Source organism: Physella acuta, unplaced genomic scaffold, assembly GCF_028476545.2.
Source record: "Physella acuta isolate Inbredline_101_S28 unplaced genomic scaffold, ASM2847654v3 ptg001374l, whole genome shotgun sequence".
In the NCBI taxonomy this organism is placed as follows: domain Eukaryota; kingdom Metazoa; phylum Mollusca; class Gastropoda; family Physidae; genus Physella; species Physella acuta.
Window position 1 is genome coordinate 81,838 of NW_026732889.1, and position 15,316 is coordinate 97,153.

Sequence of the window (15,316 nt, forward strand, 5' to 3'; positions counted from 1 at the left end):
TGGAAGCTGAAGTGGCCAAGACTATGTGGAAACACTCCCAGGACAATGGCCTATGATACACAAAATTTGTAAGTGACGAAGACTGCAAGACATACAACGAGCTTGTCTCTGTCACCCTATGATGTACCTATAAAGAAAGAGGGGTGCACCGATCATGTGTCCAAGAGGTTAGGAGAGGCACTAAGAAACCTAGTGGCTACAGATGCGAAGAATGGCAGGACACTAGGTGGACGAAAAACTGGAAGCCTAACTCAAGTTAGTACCCTTTTCAAATATTGTCAGGATTTTCAATTTTATTTTCCTTGCTACAGTAACAATTTATTTGTAAGCATGTTTTTTATTTTAAATTTTTTAAAATATTCCTCAATTTACAGGCAAAGATGAACCTTCTTCAGAGGTATTATAAGGAGGCAGTAGCCAGTAAATGTGCCGATGTAGAAGAACTGAGGAAAAAAATCTTTATGAGCTTCAACCATGAAGCTTCCTTCAACGAAGTGCCCAACCACCATGACTGTTCCACAGGAGTTGAGTCTTTGTGCTTTTGAGCCATGGCTCACACACAGGTAAAAGCAGCTGCTTTCTGTCAGAGGTTGTGGCTGAGAAGGTAAAGCCCATATATGAAAGGCTCACCTCTGACAGTTTGCTTGAACGAATATTGTCAGGATTTTCAATTTTATTTTCCTTGCTACAGTGACTATTTATTTGTAAGGTTGTTTTTTTATTTTAAATTTTTTAAAATATTCCTCAATTTACAGGCAAAGATGAACCTTCTTCAGAGGTATTATAAGGAGGCAGTAGCCAGTAAATGTGCCGATGTAGAAGAACTGAGGAAAAAAATTTTTATGAGCTTCAACCATGCAGCCTCCTCTGACGAAGTGCCCAACCACCATGACTGTCCCACAGGAGTTGATCTTGGTGCTTTTGGGTAGAGAGACATGGCTCTCGAGCAAACACCACCTTCACACACAGGTAAAAGCAGCTTCTTTCTGTCAGAGGTTGTGGCTAAGAAGGTAAAGCCCTTATATGAAAGGCTCACCTCTGACAGTTTGCTTGAACGCTGCTTATCTGGCATGACACATAATGCTAATGAAAGAATCCATGCAAAGATTTGGACACAGATCCCAAAACACATCTTTGTATAAAAAAAAGAGTGGAAGTGAGCGCTGCATTGTCAATTGCTGAATTCAATCCAGGGAGTGTCGGTCTCCACCAATTTCTAGAGAACATTGGCTGCAAAGTTAGCAGTGTAACTTTAAAAAAAAGAAGAAAAAAAACCGAGACATTCTTCGGATTAACAAAGCTGAAATGAGGAAGGGATTAGAGGCAAAGAGAAGAAGAAAACAGATAGTAAATGCAAGGCAGATTGTAGAGCAGCAGTTTTTTTAATTCTGAGGGGGGTAAAAGCTACAATGCAGGAAATTTTTAGAAATTTTTTTTTTGGTGTGTGGAGTGTTATTGCTAAAACTTTTTTTTTACATTTATTTTCTAGGCTGCTTTGTTTTTTAATTTAATTTTTTTTTTTTTAAATTGGATTTTTTATCAATTTGTTGCATTGATTTGGCTATAGATATATGAATATAATAGAATATTTTGTCATTAAACTTTAATTTTGCCTTTTCTCCAATCTGTCAATTTTAAGGTAGAAGTGTCTGTGGAATGGATATAACTTAATTATATCACTTACCCTTTCTTCCAGATACTTTGATATGTTATTTACATGTACCTCTGTAAAGCAGCTCCTGAGAAAGTATCTGATACAATTTTTGGGGGGTGGCAGGGGCCAACTTGTCAAACAAATCAGGTATAGTGCACAACTGCATTTATCAAAGGTACAGTCTCAATAATATTGGCTTTCAGCACACGTCATAGGATCCAGACAATTGAAGCTGAAAAAATAATAAAAGAATTGATTTAGTTTTGCAATTTAGATACAATCATGTATGTGGGTCATTTTCTAGAAATTTTTCCATTTGGATAAAAAAATTTTTTGGCTGATCTTGAGTAAGATGTATGAAATTCTACATTTGTTTAGGGATGCAACAGGCCAGTTATAACAGGCATACTTATAATTTAGATTTACCTGACAATGAAAGTGACGATGTGCCGATAGCTGAAATAGATGATTCAAGTACTGGTTCATCAAGTGGTGATGAAAGTGATCTAGACCTAAGTGATGACTGGGTGGACAAAAGAAAAACTGTAATAAGTGAGCATTTTACACTATTTTAGCTATTAAATGGTCATTTTGTCGATAGCTGACTTTATTCAGATTATCTAGAGAAGCACATTTTATTTTCATTCTTTTCATATTCGTGTTCTGTGTTAGCACAGATATAAATTAAAATCGGTAACTTAGTTAATCTTTTACCTCAGAAAAATGAAGGAGTTATTTTATTTAACTCATTACCTGTTGAATTTTTGGTATGACATAGACCCCCAAGTGGAACCACAATTCGTGCTTGACAATGAACTAATAACTTTAGATACTAAACTTGGTGTGTTCACCATTAAAGGGTCACACTTTTCCCAAGGTAAACATGCTCATGTCCGGCAGTCAGTAACTGTTACCACATCGTGGCGGCCAGACAGGCAGTAGGATTATTGACAGTTGGCAACAAAAGTCACTAAATCTGACCCAACTAAGAAGGACTGCAAGGAAGCGTCCGGATAAGACTTCAGGGCGTAAACGTCCACGCCCCCCTGTCGTAGATCCAGCTGATGATCATAATGAGCAAGACATTTAAAATTAAATTAAAGAGGAAGAAAAAAAAGGTAGCAACAAACTTCAGAGAGAGGAGTAGGTACTCCAAACTGCCGAAAATCGAGGTTTCTGCTCATTTTCTTTACTTTTTCCCTACTTTCCATCACAAAGTTCTCCCATAAAAATTAAGCGTATACTAATAAAAATGGTATGGTTAGAAAGCTTAACTTAAGCTCTACAATGATATGTTGTTTGTTTTTATATTGGTAAAGGAAGAATACATGTTTTTGTAGCTTGAAAAACATCACCGCAACGATTTTTATCGGCAAAATGACAGACCCGTTTTTACCCCTATCGCATTCTGACGCTTTGCGCTTCGGCGCCACGTGACGTATGAATTCTAAACATAGCTTATCGTACGCAGGATTGAATGACCTTTAGTCTCGTATAAAATGTTAACAAATTATTTTAGTAAAAACGGTTTAATTCTCAAATTTTCTTCGAAAAATTGAATTTTCACCAAAATCCACTAAGAATACAAATTTTCTACTAGCATGGTTAGAAAGATCGTCCATTTTTCTATTTAAATGCGAAACTATCTTTACAATATCAAAGATGGCGCGAATGGCAAAGCGCGATAACGAAACCATGTGTAACTCCCGTTCGCCGACGCGATCACGAAATTTTTTACAAAGAAAATAAAAGCCCGCCCCGGATCAGACCCCTGACGTGTTTGAATAGAAATCTATTTTTTCTTACGCATTATATCACAATAAAAACAGTTCAATATTAAAAAGAATACAATAAAATATGAAAATATTCAAGTATTTATAATTTAAAACTAAACTTTATCTGTAAAATTTGAATATATTTAGTAAAAGGTCACGCTGACCTAGTTTTTCGACCAGCAACGTTTCGAGAGAAAACTACAGAAAATTGTGATAAAAACGCTAATAAGAACTGATTATCCGATTTAAAATGTCCAAACTATCTGCTAAATATATAATTCAATTAGTCTTTACAGTTATGGGTATACTTTATCACACTGTGTTTCTTTTTTCTTCATTTACGGGTTGTAATTTGCTAAAAATAAGTCTAAAATAGGTTGTCTATTTTTAATCTCGGCCCGATTTTAATTCTGAAATCGTGCATTTTTATTAACGTTTTTCAGCGATCTAACACTAAATTATTTCACTGAGAATGTTTCTTTTTAAATGTAGATTAACTGTAGTTACAAATAAATAACTTTTTCTATATATCTGTTAAGTTTTAGTAATTCTTTGTCAATTAAAAAAAACGGACTTAAAGCCGTGTTGAGGTATAAAATGTTCACCCCCACCTTATTTTCTCAAATCTGGACATTTAACTGCATGATTTATAGCACTCAATTTAATTTACATAATTAGGTAACATTTTCCCCTTTAAATCGATATAAAGGTGATTATTGTGCATGCAATAGAAGAATTTTAGTGGTTTTGTGAAAGTTGGTGATTTTTTAGTTTTTTTTCGCCCTGTCAAATTTTTGGTAAATATGGTGTAGTACGATTTTTAAGACAAAAAACGTTTATCTTTAACTTGTTATACTAGTTTGAAAAAAATTGAGACTACAATCTATCTACTCTTTTATTGGAATTAAGTTAGATAATGGATATAGCTGCTATAGTTTTTGAGATAATCGGTGCTAAAGTCGGGTCCTCATGAGGCCGTAAAAGGTAAAAAAAAACGCGTGTTTCTTAAGCGCATAACTTTTTTTCTAATTGTCCTACAGACATAAAGTTGGTATCCATGTTCTTAGAATTATTAGTACTATGCAGAAAAACCAAAGCCATTATTGTGTGACTGATTTGAAAAATCCGTTTGGAGTACCTAAGAGGAGAGCAAATAGAAGAATACCTTATGATGCTTAAAGTAAAAGAGAGAAAGAAAAAAAGACCAACTGTTAAGAATTAAGTGAGAGGTGCAAATCCCCCTGAAGATCATTCCATAAGATTAGAAATCTAATAATAATGGAAAAAGAGATGACTGTAAGTGGGCTGTTACTGATAAGTTTAAGGGTTAGGCCTACTTATTACTTATTAGGGACAAAGTTTATTGTGTATACGGACAATAATCCTTTAAGCTACATTAAAACTGCAAAAATCAGCACAACCGAACAACGCTGGGTGGTCGACCTAGATGTTTTCAACTTTGATATACAGCGCCAATCAGGCAAGCTGAACGCCAATGCAGATGCACTCTCGCAACCCTGTAGATTTGTAAAAGTCCCACAGGAGAACAATATCTGAGTGATGATGCCCAGGACCAAGTAGAAGATCCAACAGAAAAAGTTTAGGCTGCAACTGGTGTATAAATATGTTAAAGGCTGTTGAAGAAAGCCAGTGGGTTTTTTTTGCACATCAAGCTAATAACAATAATAAATTACCACTCAAGAATAGAAATTATTTTAAGCATATATTTCCTTATCCCTTACTTTATTATGTTACACACTTGTCTCTATTAAAACAATAAATTCTATTTTTACAGTAGTATTAATGCTGATTTCTTTTCCTCTAGATATATGATCAGGAGTATGGATGAGGAAATGAATACTTCAGCAGGTGGTATTTCTGAAGGCTCTGGGAGCCCTGGTAAGCATCCTGCCAAAGATTTACCAATTCTGATTAATCAGTATTCTGACTTTCGGACAGCAGCTGCCATAAAGCAAGGCCATATAATTCATTTATGGTATGAAAATAAAAAACAAATTAAAAAGGCAGTGCAAGTTTTGGAAGAAATAATACCAGCGTCAAGTAGTAACAGTCATCAACTTTATAATAAAATCAACAGATTATGTGTTAAATTTAGATCTCTTAAGCCACAAGCACAATGGGATAAAATTATAAATTTAATGGAAATGCCATTTAAAGAGCCTGTACCTAAAGAAAAGGGGATTGTCGTTAAGTTAGCACCTGAATTAATAACACTAATCCCCCCAAAACAAGCCTCACCTTTAAAACTTTAACAAGACTGTGTTAGTTGTGCATACAAAAGAAAGTCTACAGAACAGTTATTGAAATCAAATAAAAAATTGAAAACTAGTTTAAAATTCTACCAAAATGAACTTCAATCAAATAAAGTTTTTCAAATTAAAGATCTAAATAAAAAAATTAAATGACTCACTGACAGACTCCTCAAACAAGAGAAAAAGAATAGGCAGTTGGAAGCAGAGAAAGTAGAGATAAAAAAAAACTTAACTGCAATCCGTTTGCAGATTCCATCCAATACAAAATGAAACTGAATCAAGTTGCCAGTTGAAAGAAAAAATTATCAAGAAGAGAAAGAAAAATTGAAGCACTAGAAAATGTAGTCAAGTTCAAAAACAAAACCATCAAAAATTTAAAATCAATGGTCAATGATTTAGAATTAATGTATGATAATGCCATCAACATGCAAGAACCCCAAGAAGAGGGACAAACTATTGTAACCAAAGAAGGAAAGCATTATGGTACTTCTATGAGAATTTGTATGTACCAATCTTTGTTGAAAAATGTTTCTGTGTCAACTGCTGGACAGCTATTACAGTTTTTTCCTGGAGCAGGAAGCTGGAATGAAACTTGACTGCGTGCCTCGCAAATCTACAGTGGCTCAAATGGCTTATGAAATCACATGGCCAATTACCGACTATAAATTGTGGTCTGCGTTCTATCGCAGTTCATTGGCATTCGCATTTCCAAAATGGATTTAGGCGCTGTATTCGAAACTTTTGCATCCTTTGAAGAAAAGCTTGCCATTTTTTCAAAAGAACAAAACGTTTGCTTCAGAAAAAGGTCTTCAGAAAAAATCAAGGATCCGAATCTGGATCATTTGAAATATGAATATCTTGTATTATGCTGTAAACAAGGTACCAACAGAAAGACCTCGGCTGGACAACGAAAATCACAGTGGTAAGTACTCAATTCTAAATTTACATTAGATTTACATTCTAACTCAAATATAATTTGACAAAAATCCAACAGTGTAATGTTAGATCTAGATGTTATTGTATTTAGAAATCATGTTTAGTCTAAGTCAAGTACTAGATCTAGATCTATTTAATTTAAATACTATTAATCTAGATCTAGAATCTAGGTAGACCAAACTCTTTAGGCCCTACTCTTAGAGTCTTAACTAAACTTTTTTAAAAATTTGTTATAGATCTAGAAATCTAGGTCTAGACCCAGTGTGTGATCAAAATATTTGTAAAGAGACAAACAATTGGTTCTTTGCAAAAATATTTAAATATAATGCCAAAAAACATTGTAAAGTTGTTGACCGTAGGTCAAATTGTCTTGAAATTTGTTTAGCTAGCTTTTTAATAGCCTATAATTACCACTTATCTCATTTTTTTAAAGTACATTATACTTGTGCTTGTATGTCAATTTACACTCAAAGCAAAGGCTGTATTTTACTTCTTCTTTTCAGTTCTTTCAAAGTGGGATGCCCTGCTAAAATAAAGGTGGTTGCGAAAAGAGGACCATCACGGCTTGAAATCACAACTGCTATGCATGAACATACTGGACATCAAGAATCCAAAGAGGTCAGTTTTGCTTACTGTTCATTGTTCATCATTGCTTTACTGTTGTCTTCAACTACAGGAACATTTTTTTACTGAGTGCTATTAAATTTGATTCTCCTTTGCACATATCATTTAAGGTGAACAGAAGCAATACTCAAGTTGCATTATGCCTTTACAATGTTTTTAATATTTTTTCCAGATGTGCCGCCTGTACCATGAGAACAGAAAGGTGTCTCTTGATGACGCAACACGCATGTTGGTCTCTCTGAATACAATTCAGACATTTGAGGTTCGACAGGTACTTGAGGAACACCATGAAGTAGACTTGTTACATAGAGATATTTACAATCTTAAGGCTAAAATTCAAAAGAAATCCAGTACCGATGCAGCTCAGACTGGGAAAATTTTAGACGAAATCTCAGCAAATGGTGGTTGTGTGGTGTGGTGTATGGATTTTCCGAAGATGGCAACTTTAAGTACATGTCATATGTTGGCAGCTTTTGCAAAATTTCCAGAAGTTTTATTGATGGACTTTACATATAAGACAAATATGTACTTATACCCTTTACTGACTGTGATGGCCATAGATGGCGACGGTAGAGGTATACCGATTCTACATGGTTTCGTCCAGAATGAGGACCAGGGCTCCATTGCCGATTGCCTATCACTGTTGAGTAAAAATTGTGACATCAACATCAAATTTTTATTATAGACAAAGATCTGTCAGAAATATCAGCATTAAGTGATCAATTTCCTGGAATACCTGTTAATCTATGTCATTTTCACATAACACAGGCTGTGAGCAGGCATTTAAAAAAAAATGTACCTTCTGACCAAGTCCAGCCAATTTTTCGATACCTTTATGGCCCAGGTCCACACCGAATGTGTCAGTGATTTTGATGCAATCACGCAAGACATGAAGGCCTCACTCCCTGAAAGTGTGGTGGAGTATTTTTCGACCAATTGGTAGAGCAAGGCACATCTGTGGTCTGCTTCTGCAAATGCCAATGTTTTAAAGGTGCATGCAACAACGACAAACCATCGGGAGTCTTACCACGCAAAGATAAAAAAAAAGTTTATCTCATCAGTTGGCTTTTACATCTGCGTCGCAGAAGCTTTTAACATTCGACAACTCAAAAATGCTGCTAGCAGAGCATCTGCGTATGATAGCGGCAAATACGGTTCATTACTCATCTACAGAAAACGATGAGTGTGTAAATGCCATCGAGAGTGGGGCTACCGCTTTTGCTGCCTCGCTGATAATAAGTCAACTGAGAGCATCCAGAAGTGTAAAGTACACCCTGGATCAAGAGGACATAAACAAGTTCAAGGTTATTTATAAAGAACGCATTTTGCAACCAGTTAAAAATGACATTGCCTTGTAGGCATTTATTTGTTGTGCGCAGATCTTTATGTCTGCCAGAATTTAGCCCAGAGCTGCTGCCACCTCGTTTTTCGAAGAACGGCCCACCCATGGCTACACCTAGTGCTAATTCTTTTCTTGACCGCAAATGCCTACCTTCGATGGCAAAAATAAATACGCAGGAAGGACGCTATGTGGAGTGGAAGCAAAGAAATTGTGTATGGATATTGCCAATTTTTTGGCAGTGCAAGGCCAGACAGATTTTCAGGAAAAGATAAAATTTTTAGAAACCACCCTCAGACTTTGGAAGTGTCCTACCAGCATGGATGAGGATCCAGCTGAGGAAAAAGCAATGTCTGATTTTGGTCATGCTTATAAATCTATTGGGGTGGAGGTATCAACCCCACAGCTTGTTGATATTGCATAGTGCACTTCTGATACTGCAAGCTGTGGGTTTGAGAACATTGTTTTAGACAAAGTGCGACCAAAGGGTAGGCCCAGAGCAAAGCAGCTGTTTACAATGCAGAAACGAAAGAGGCTGCTGCCACAGCCGTATTCTCACTTTACCCTAGAAATAAGAAAGTTTCTGAAATTGTCATCAGTAGTAGTAAGCCAGAATATTAAAATGCCCATTGGTATCAATGACTTGAAACCCGTGGGGCAATTCACAGACACTGTTTTTTGTGACAGTATATATATATCTATTGCAGAGTCTGCTTTTACCAAGGATGCCTGGTTATTTATAAAAAATAGTATGTCTGAATTAAAAAAAGAATCATGTATTTAGGTGTTATGAATGACTATAATTATACCGGGTCCCAATAGCGTCCGAGGCTATACGGACCCGGGTCCCAATAGCGGCCGACACTATTGGGACCCGGGTCCGAATAGACGCATCCTAAGATAAATTGTTTGGTTTAATTTATTAAAAAAAAATTAGTGCCTACTACTACTGGCAAGTCTATTAATAATTAATAAATGTAATTCAAACATGCTGAAGTAAGATCATGCAGATTTTTAACATTGTACCTTTAAAAACAACTGAGCAGTGCTACTTAGAAATTAGGGCCCAAAAGTGTCGTAATACATCCCTTTGAGGAGTGCTAATTATTCTGCTCCCAGTGAATGAATTAATTATTTCAATTAATATATAGATCTAGGGCCTATATGTAATTCAAACTTGCTGAAGTAAGATCCTGCAAAGTATTATCATTGTACCTTTCAAAACAACTGACTACTTAGAAATTAGGGCCCAAAAGTGTCGTAATACATCCCTTTGTGAAGTGCTAATTATTTTGCTCCCAGTGAATGAATTAGGCCTAATGATTTCAATTAATATTTGTAGGCCCTAATAATTCAAACATGCTGAAGTTAGTGAAGTAAGATCCAGCAAAGTTTTAACATTGTATCTTTAAAAATAAATATTCAAAGTTAGGAGACAGTGATTTTCATGACTTACAAAGAAATATAGATTCTAGTCTACTAGATCTAGATCTAGTGGACATTCACTTAATTCACCCATTATTGCCCATTGCCATTAAGTAAACAATTCATTAAAAAAAAACTACTGAAGCTAGAAATAGAAAGAAATTTTTTTCAGTGTTATTCTAGTTAGGCCTACATCAGAATATCAAGCACAATATTTTTGCAATGCTCATACATTTAATTAGGCTAGCCAATTTTAATTTTTTTAATGGAATGCCTAAACAATGGGTGGTTACAATTACAACATCATGAACATGCCAATCAATTCAAACATTAACTCATTAACAATTTAAATGCAACTGTAAGCAAATTTTGTGTGCATGATTTTAAGATTTTTTTTCAAGAATATTCGCACTGATTATTAGATTTAGAATCTAGATCTAGATAAATTGTAGGCCTTAATACTAAATAATAAAATATAAATAAAAATAAAAGACAACCAATGAACCATCCTCACAGACTCCGATCTAGAATCTAGATCTAGAGGATCTAGAAATCTATCTAGACTCTAGACTAGCATTGGCATAGCGGCATTTTTGCACTTACAGAAACGACAGCACGTCGTGATGTCTAGAAATCTAGATATAGAATCTAGATCTAGATATAGAAAATCTAGATTAGATTTAGATCTAGACTCCAGGTCTAGATCTAATCTAGATACAAATCTAGCGCTAGGCCTAGCCTAATCCAAGCATGGCCTAATGTTTGCCAGATAGTTTTGTGGAAATGTGTCTAATCAACATTTGCCTCAATTAGATGTGACTTAGGCCTAAGTTGAAAAAAAATTAACAAAAAATGTTTTGACTTTAGTTATTTGATGGCGCTCAAAAGCCTGGGTTTCCTTTTAAATTTAACTTCAGACAAATCAATGCTCAACACTGTTTCAAACTACTGTTTGAAAAACGGTTTTTTGATTAAAATTACACAAGCATTCTAATAATACCCAAGACCAAGTAGGTCTTCACTGAGTCTTCAGTCCCGCCATGATTGACAAAAATCAAATCTACCTTCAAATAGCCTACCGGGCAACTCAAACCTGCGCTACTTTCTCCGCCTTCCCCCAGTGGTTGAGGAAATAAGCAACATGGCGTCTATTAATATCAGCCTTGATGTGGGTACAAGTTTCCCGAACTTTAAATGTGTTAAGGATGTTTTAGAGGCCAGAACTCAAGTACTGAATGAACGATGGAAGATAGCCTCAGGCAGTAAGACTGTTAAGCAGGCTAACTCTGGCATAAAGGATGTTAAAAGACATTATAAGGACGAATTCAAATACGCTTTTGTCTTCCTGAGATGCATTAATGAAGGTGGATACAAAACTCGTGGAAAAAATATTCGTAAAAAAAAGTAAATTAAACTAGATCTAGATCTATTTTGAAAGACTATCAGTTAAAATACTGATGTAAGTGCCATTTATTAAATAGATCTACAGCACCCCTTTTTTCCTCCTCAAACCTAATACACCTCCCCACGCCATTCCTGGTCCCCCCCCCCTTCTTACCCAGGCCATCTCAGGGAGTACTACATAATACATAGTATTAACTAGTAGATAGATAATATTAATCTAGTGCTATTTTAAAGCACTAATTTTATTATTAGAAATATTTTTCAAATATTTAAATTAGGTCTAGATCCAAATGTTTTTCTATGTTCAACTGAAATAAACTACATAAGTAACTAACAAGGCCATTTTTTCTACTATTTAGGCCAAATATTATTTAATTTAAAATTTCAATTTTACATTTTTTAGCACATAACTTCATTATTGGCTACATTATAAAATAAAAATATTAAAACGTTTTATTTTTAAACACATTGCAAACATTAATGAATAAATCAGTTACCTGAATTAGCAGTAATTTCTGTAGGGGAAGGTTATACCTACCAGCTTGATTAAACATGTTTTTAGTTTAGAAGGTATGACTTTGTCACTGCAGTTGCAGGAGTACTAAACTGTCAACAGCCACTGCTAATTGATATTAAAATTAGAATATCTTCTTAATCTTCTTAGGTCTCACAAAACTGGATGCCCAGTTAAAGTCAAGCTAGTTGCAGATCGAGTTGAAAACAAATTAGTTGTAACCCGGTCTTGTTTGGAGCACAATCATGATGCTGTTGACAAATCTGGTACGGGTTTGGGTTTTATCTTAGTACCTTTCTAGCTACGAAAAATGCACTCATATATATTTAATATATAAATATTTAGCCATTCATCATAATATATGTTTTATATATATCATTATAACCTGAGAATTTTCCTTTTATAAATCTTTAACTTAAATTCTTCTTGTTGAATATTTCAGTGCATCTTTCATTGCTCAAGAAGTGGTTTGTGAAATGGTGATAATAGATTATTAATTTCTTGACATATTCAACATATTTTTTATTTTCACAGTTGGGCATTTTTCTGAAGACCGTAGACCAACAGAGGAAGAAGCAGAGCAAATAAAATCCATGCGTGAAATGGGGTTATCAGCTGGAAAAATTGCCCAATATTTTATAGAGAGAAATGCAAAGCATTTCACTCGCCATGATATTAACAATATTGTCCACAAACAGAATCGTTCATTAGCACACAATTACTGGAAATTACATCTATCAGATGTTGTCACAGCCGGAGGAGAAAAAAGTTATGCTTCTAAGATGACAGTTTTAAAGACTCTTGAAAAAGTTTGGCGGGCAGGCAAGGAGGTAATTTCTATTGAAGTACAAGATGACTCAGGAAAGAAGTTTGTGGAAAACATTGAAAATGCTAGTTCTCTCCCTGCCATTGAGACTGATGTAGCTGTGCATGATTTTGATGCAGGTAATGTTACTGAACAAACTGTAAATAATGTTACTCAACAAAATGTAAATAATGTTACTCAGCAAAATGTAAATAATGTTACTCAACAAAATGTAAATAATGTTACTCAGCAAAATGTAAATAATGTTACTCAGCAAAATGTAAATAATGTTACTCAACAAAATGTAAATAAAGTTGTTACTGTACCTAATGTCAGCATAGTAAAAATAGAAGAAAGTGATGTGTCAACTACATTTGCCAATTTCACTGTATCTACAAGTAGAATAGCATCTACTGCTCAAAAAAATTCAAAAGACATAAAAAATAAATTGGCTGCAGTCATTAAAAAAAGAAGACTGGATGATGTTCATTAAGTTTTCAATTTGTGTTGTATGTTTATGTTGAAAATAGACCTGTTCAGCAATAAATATGAGGTTTGGTTTCAGTCATTTTTGTATGACAGGCTCCTACTAATCAAAATAAACTAAAATGAACCTCATTTATAACATTTGTATGCATTGATCAAACATTTGTTTAGCTAGAAAAATAATGTTGTTTGCACATAGAATTTATTTTTTGTTAAATTTGAACATTTTATATATTAAATAAATGTGATATATTGTTTTACTGTTTGTCTTTTACTTATTAATGAACTCAATAGAACACTAATGACCATAACATAATCAAAATTTACCTGTGTCAAAGATAGAAGTGTTAAATTATTAGTTTCTTAGCACTATGTCCTCACTCACCCTCACCGCACTTTATCAATTCCAAAGCAAAAAGAAAGATTTGTTTTTTCTAAATGTCAGAACAGTAATGCTTACTAAATGGAATAATTATATAAGTAGGCAAACCCACAGCAACAATTCAGATTCAGCCAATAACAAAAATTGTTTCTTTTAAATTTTAAAATGACTTAAATTATGCTTAACATCATTAGACAAGCTTTTGTCATGATTCATTCTCGAATATTCAGCAACTTAGTTACATTAAGTCATGTACAGGGTTGAAGACAGGCCCTCACCTGGAATCCACAAGGCAGGAGGAAGAGAGGCAGACCAAGAAAGACATGGAGACGTGACCTGGAAGAAGACACCAAGAAGATTGGATACACCTGGGAACAGTTGGAGAGACTAGCCCTGGACAGAGACGTCTGGAAAGCTCTTGTCAGCGACCTATGTCCCAGTAGGGACGACAGGCAAACATGACATGAACATGACAGGGTTGGTTTGGTTTAATTTCACAGCTTTGTCCATTTAGAATCAGAGCCATCGTAGACCAGTCTCCACATTGTTTATCCTAGTCTTTTTGGTCATTTTCCTTCGATCTTAACCACCTTCACCCCTCTGTAATTCGACATTCTTTTCTACAACCCAACATCTCGTCTTCCTTTTTAAAATTTCTGTCACTATTGTAGGGTCTGTGTATTCATATTCTCCACGGATTTTTTTCCTGTGTTGATCCATATACTTTACTGAGGATTTTTTTCTCTTTCAGATATATTCAATAGGTTTTCTGTGGGTTTTTTTTTTTAACATCCAGGTTTTACTACCATACATTATTGCTGACTTTATTATTGTTCCTGAATTTAAGTATTTTGTGGTCTAATGAAATATACATTACCTAAAGAAGTTCCGCTTCATTTTAGTTTGTCATGGATTTCTAACATTTTGTTTTTACTTTTTCCAATTTGTGATTCTAAATTTTTCTTTTATCTTTCTTTGAAATTTTTTTTTTTTTTTGGCTATTTAATTTCCATCAATTTGTATCACGCAGAGATTATATAAAGACTCTTCGTGTCAGGCAATCCACATGGGAAAGCTAACAGACCCCTTCACAGTGAAGACAGTGATGAGACCTGGATGTATGCTTTTGCCAATGATATTGATGGTAGTTGACTAGATCATGCAGATTACTAACATCACAGGAACTTCACTAAAAGGTTGGAGGATCTCAATTTGCTATGGCATTTGCCTACTATCGCACAAACAACATGCCTCAACCAATCTGTCTGAAGATGGGGAAATATTAGGCCAGCCTAAGCAATCCTGTTGGAAAGTGGAATGAGAAGCAATGGCTGCTGGGAGAGTTCGGCAGGGGCTCCAAAGTCATCATAATGTGATGCATCTTCTAAATGAGTAAAAGCTTAAGCGTTATCTTTTATTACCTTGTAAAGAGCACAATGGTCTACACATGCTACAGTTGGGTTGTAAATGGTGCTCTTGTCTTTCAATCAGTATTGAAAGTATCTTTTATTGATCCTCTGGTGTCAATGTGGCACTTTCAGTTACCTGGCGAGTTACCAGCAAAAATTGTTGAAATCCTTCTGTTATGCCTATAACCTCAACTTATTGTACTAACCATCTAAATTATCTAAAATTGAAAGTTAATAAACAAGCATGTGTAAATATTAATAGAGATTAAAATTATGGAGGTTAGACAGTC

At 34.8% G+C, this 15,316-nt stretch overlaps 1 protein-coding gene and 1 long non-coding RNA gene across 2 annotated transcripts; one reads left to right on the plus strand and one right to left on the minus strand.

Annotated features, from left to right (window-relative positions):
- Positions 1-721: 721 nt before the first annotated feature.
- On the minus strand, positions 722-10,680 carry LOC131927104 (uncharacterized). The gene is made up of 3 exons (XR_009383601.1): positions 10,630-10,680; positions 2,081-2,177; positions 722-1,886 (listed from the first exon to the last, which is right to left on the minus strand). It is a non-coding gene; the product is annotated as an uncharacterized LOC131927104 (long non-coding RNA).
- A 469-nt stretch (positions 10,681-11,149) lies between these two features.
- On the plus strand, positions 11,150-13,419 carry LOC131927113 (uncharacterized). The gene is made up of 3 exons (XM_059282777.1): positions 11,150-11,430; positions 12,095-12,210; positions 12,479-13,419. Exons 1-3 carry the CDS (start codon positions 11,168-11,170, stop codon positions 13,240-13,242), a joined length of 1,143 nt encoding a protein of 380 aa, XP_059138760.1. The 5' UTR covers positions 11,150-11,167; the 3' UTR covers positions 13,243-13,419.
- Positions 13,420-15,316: the final 1,897 nt, after the last annotated feature.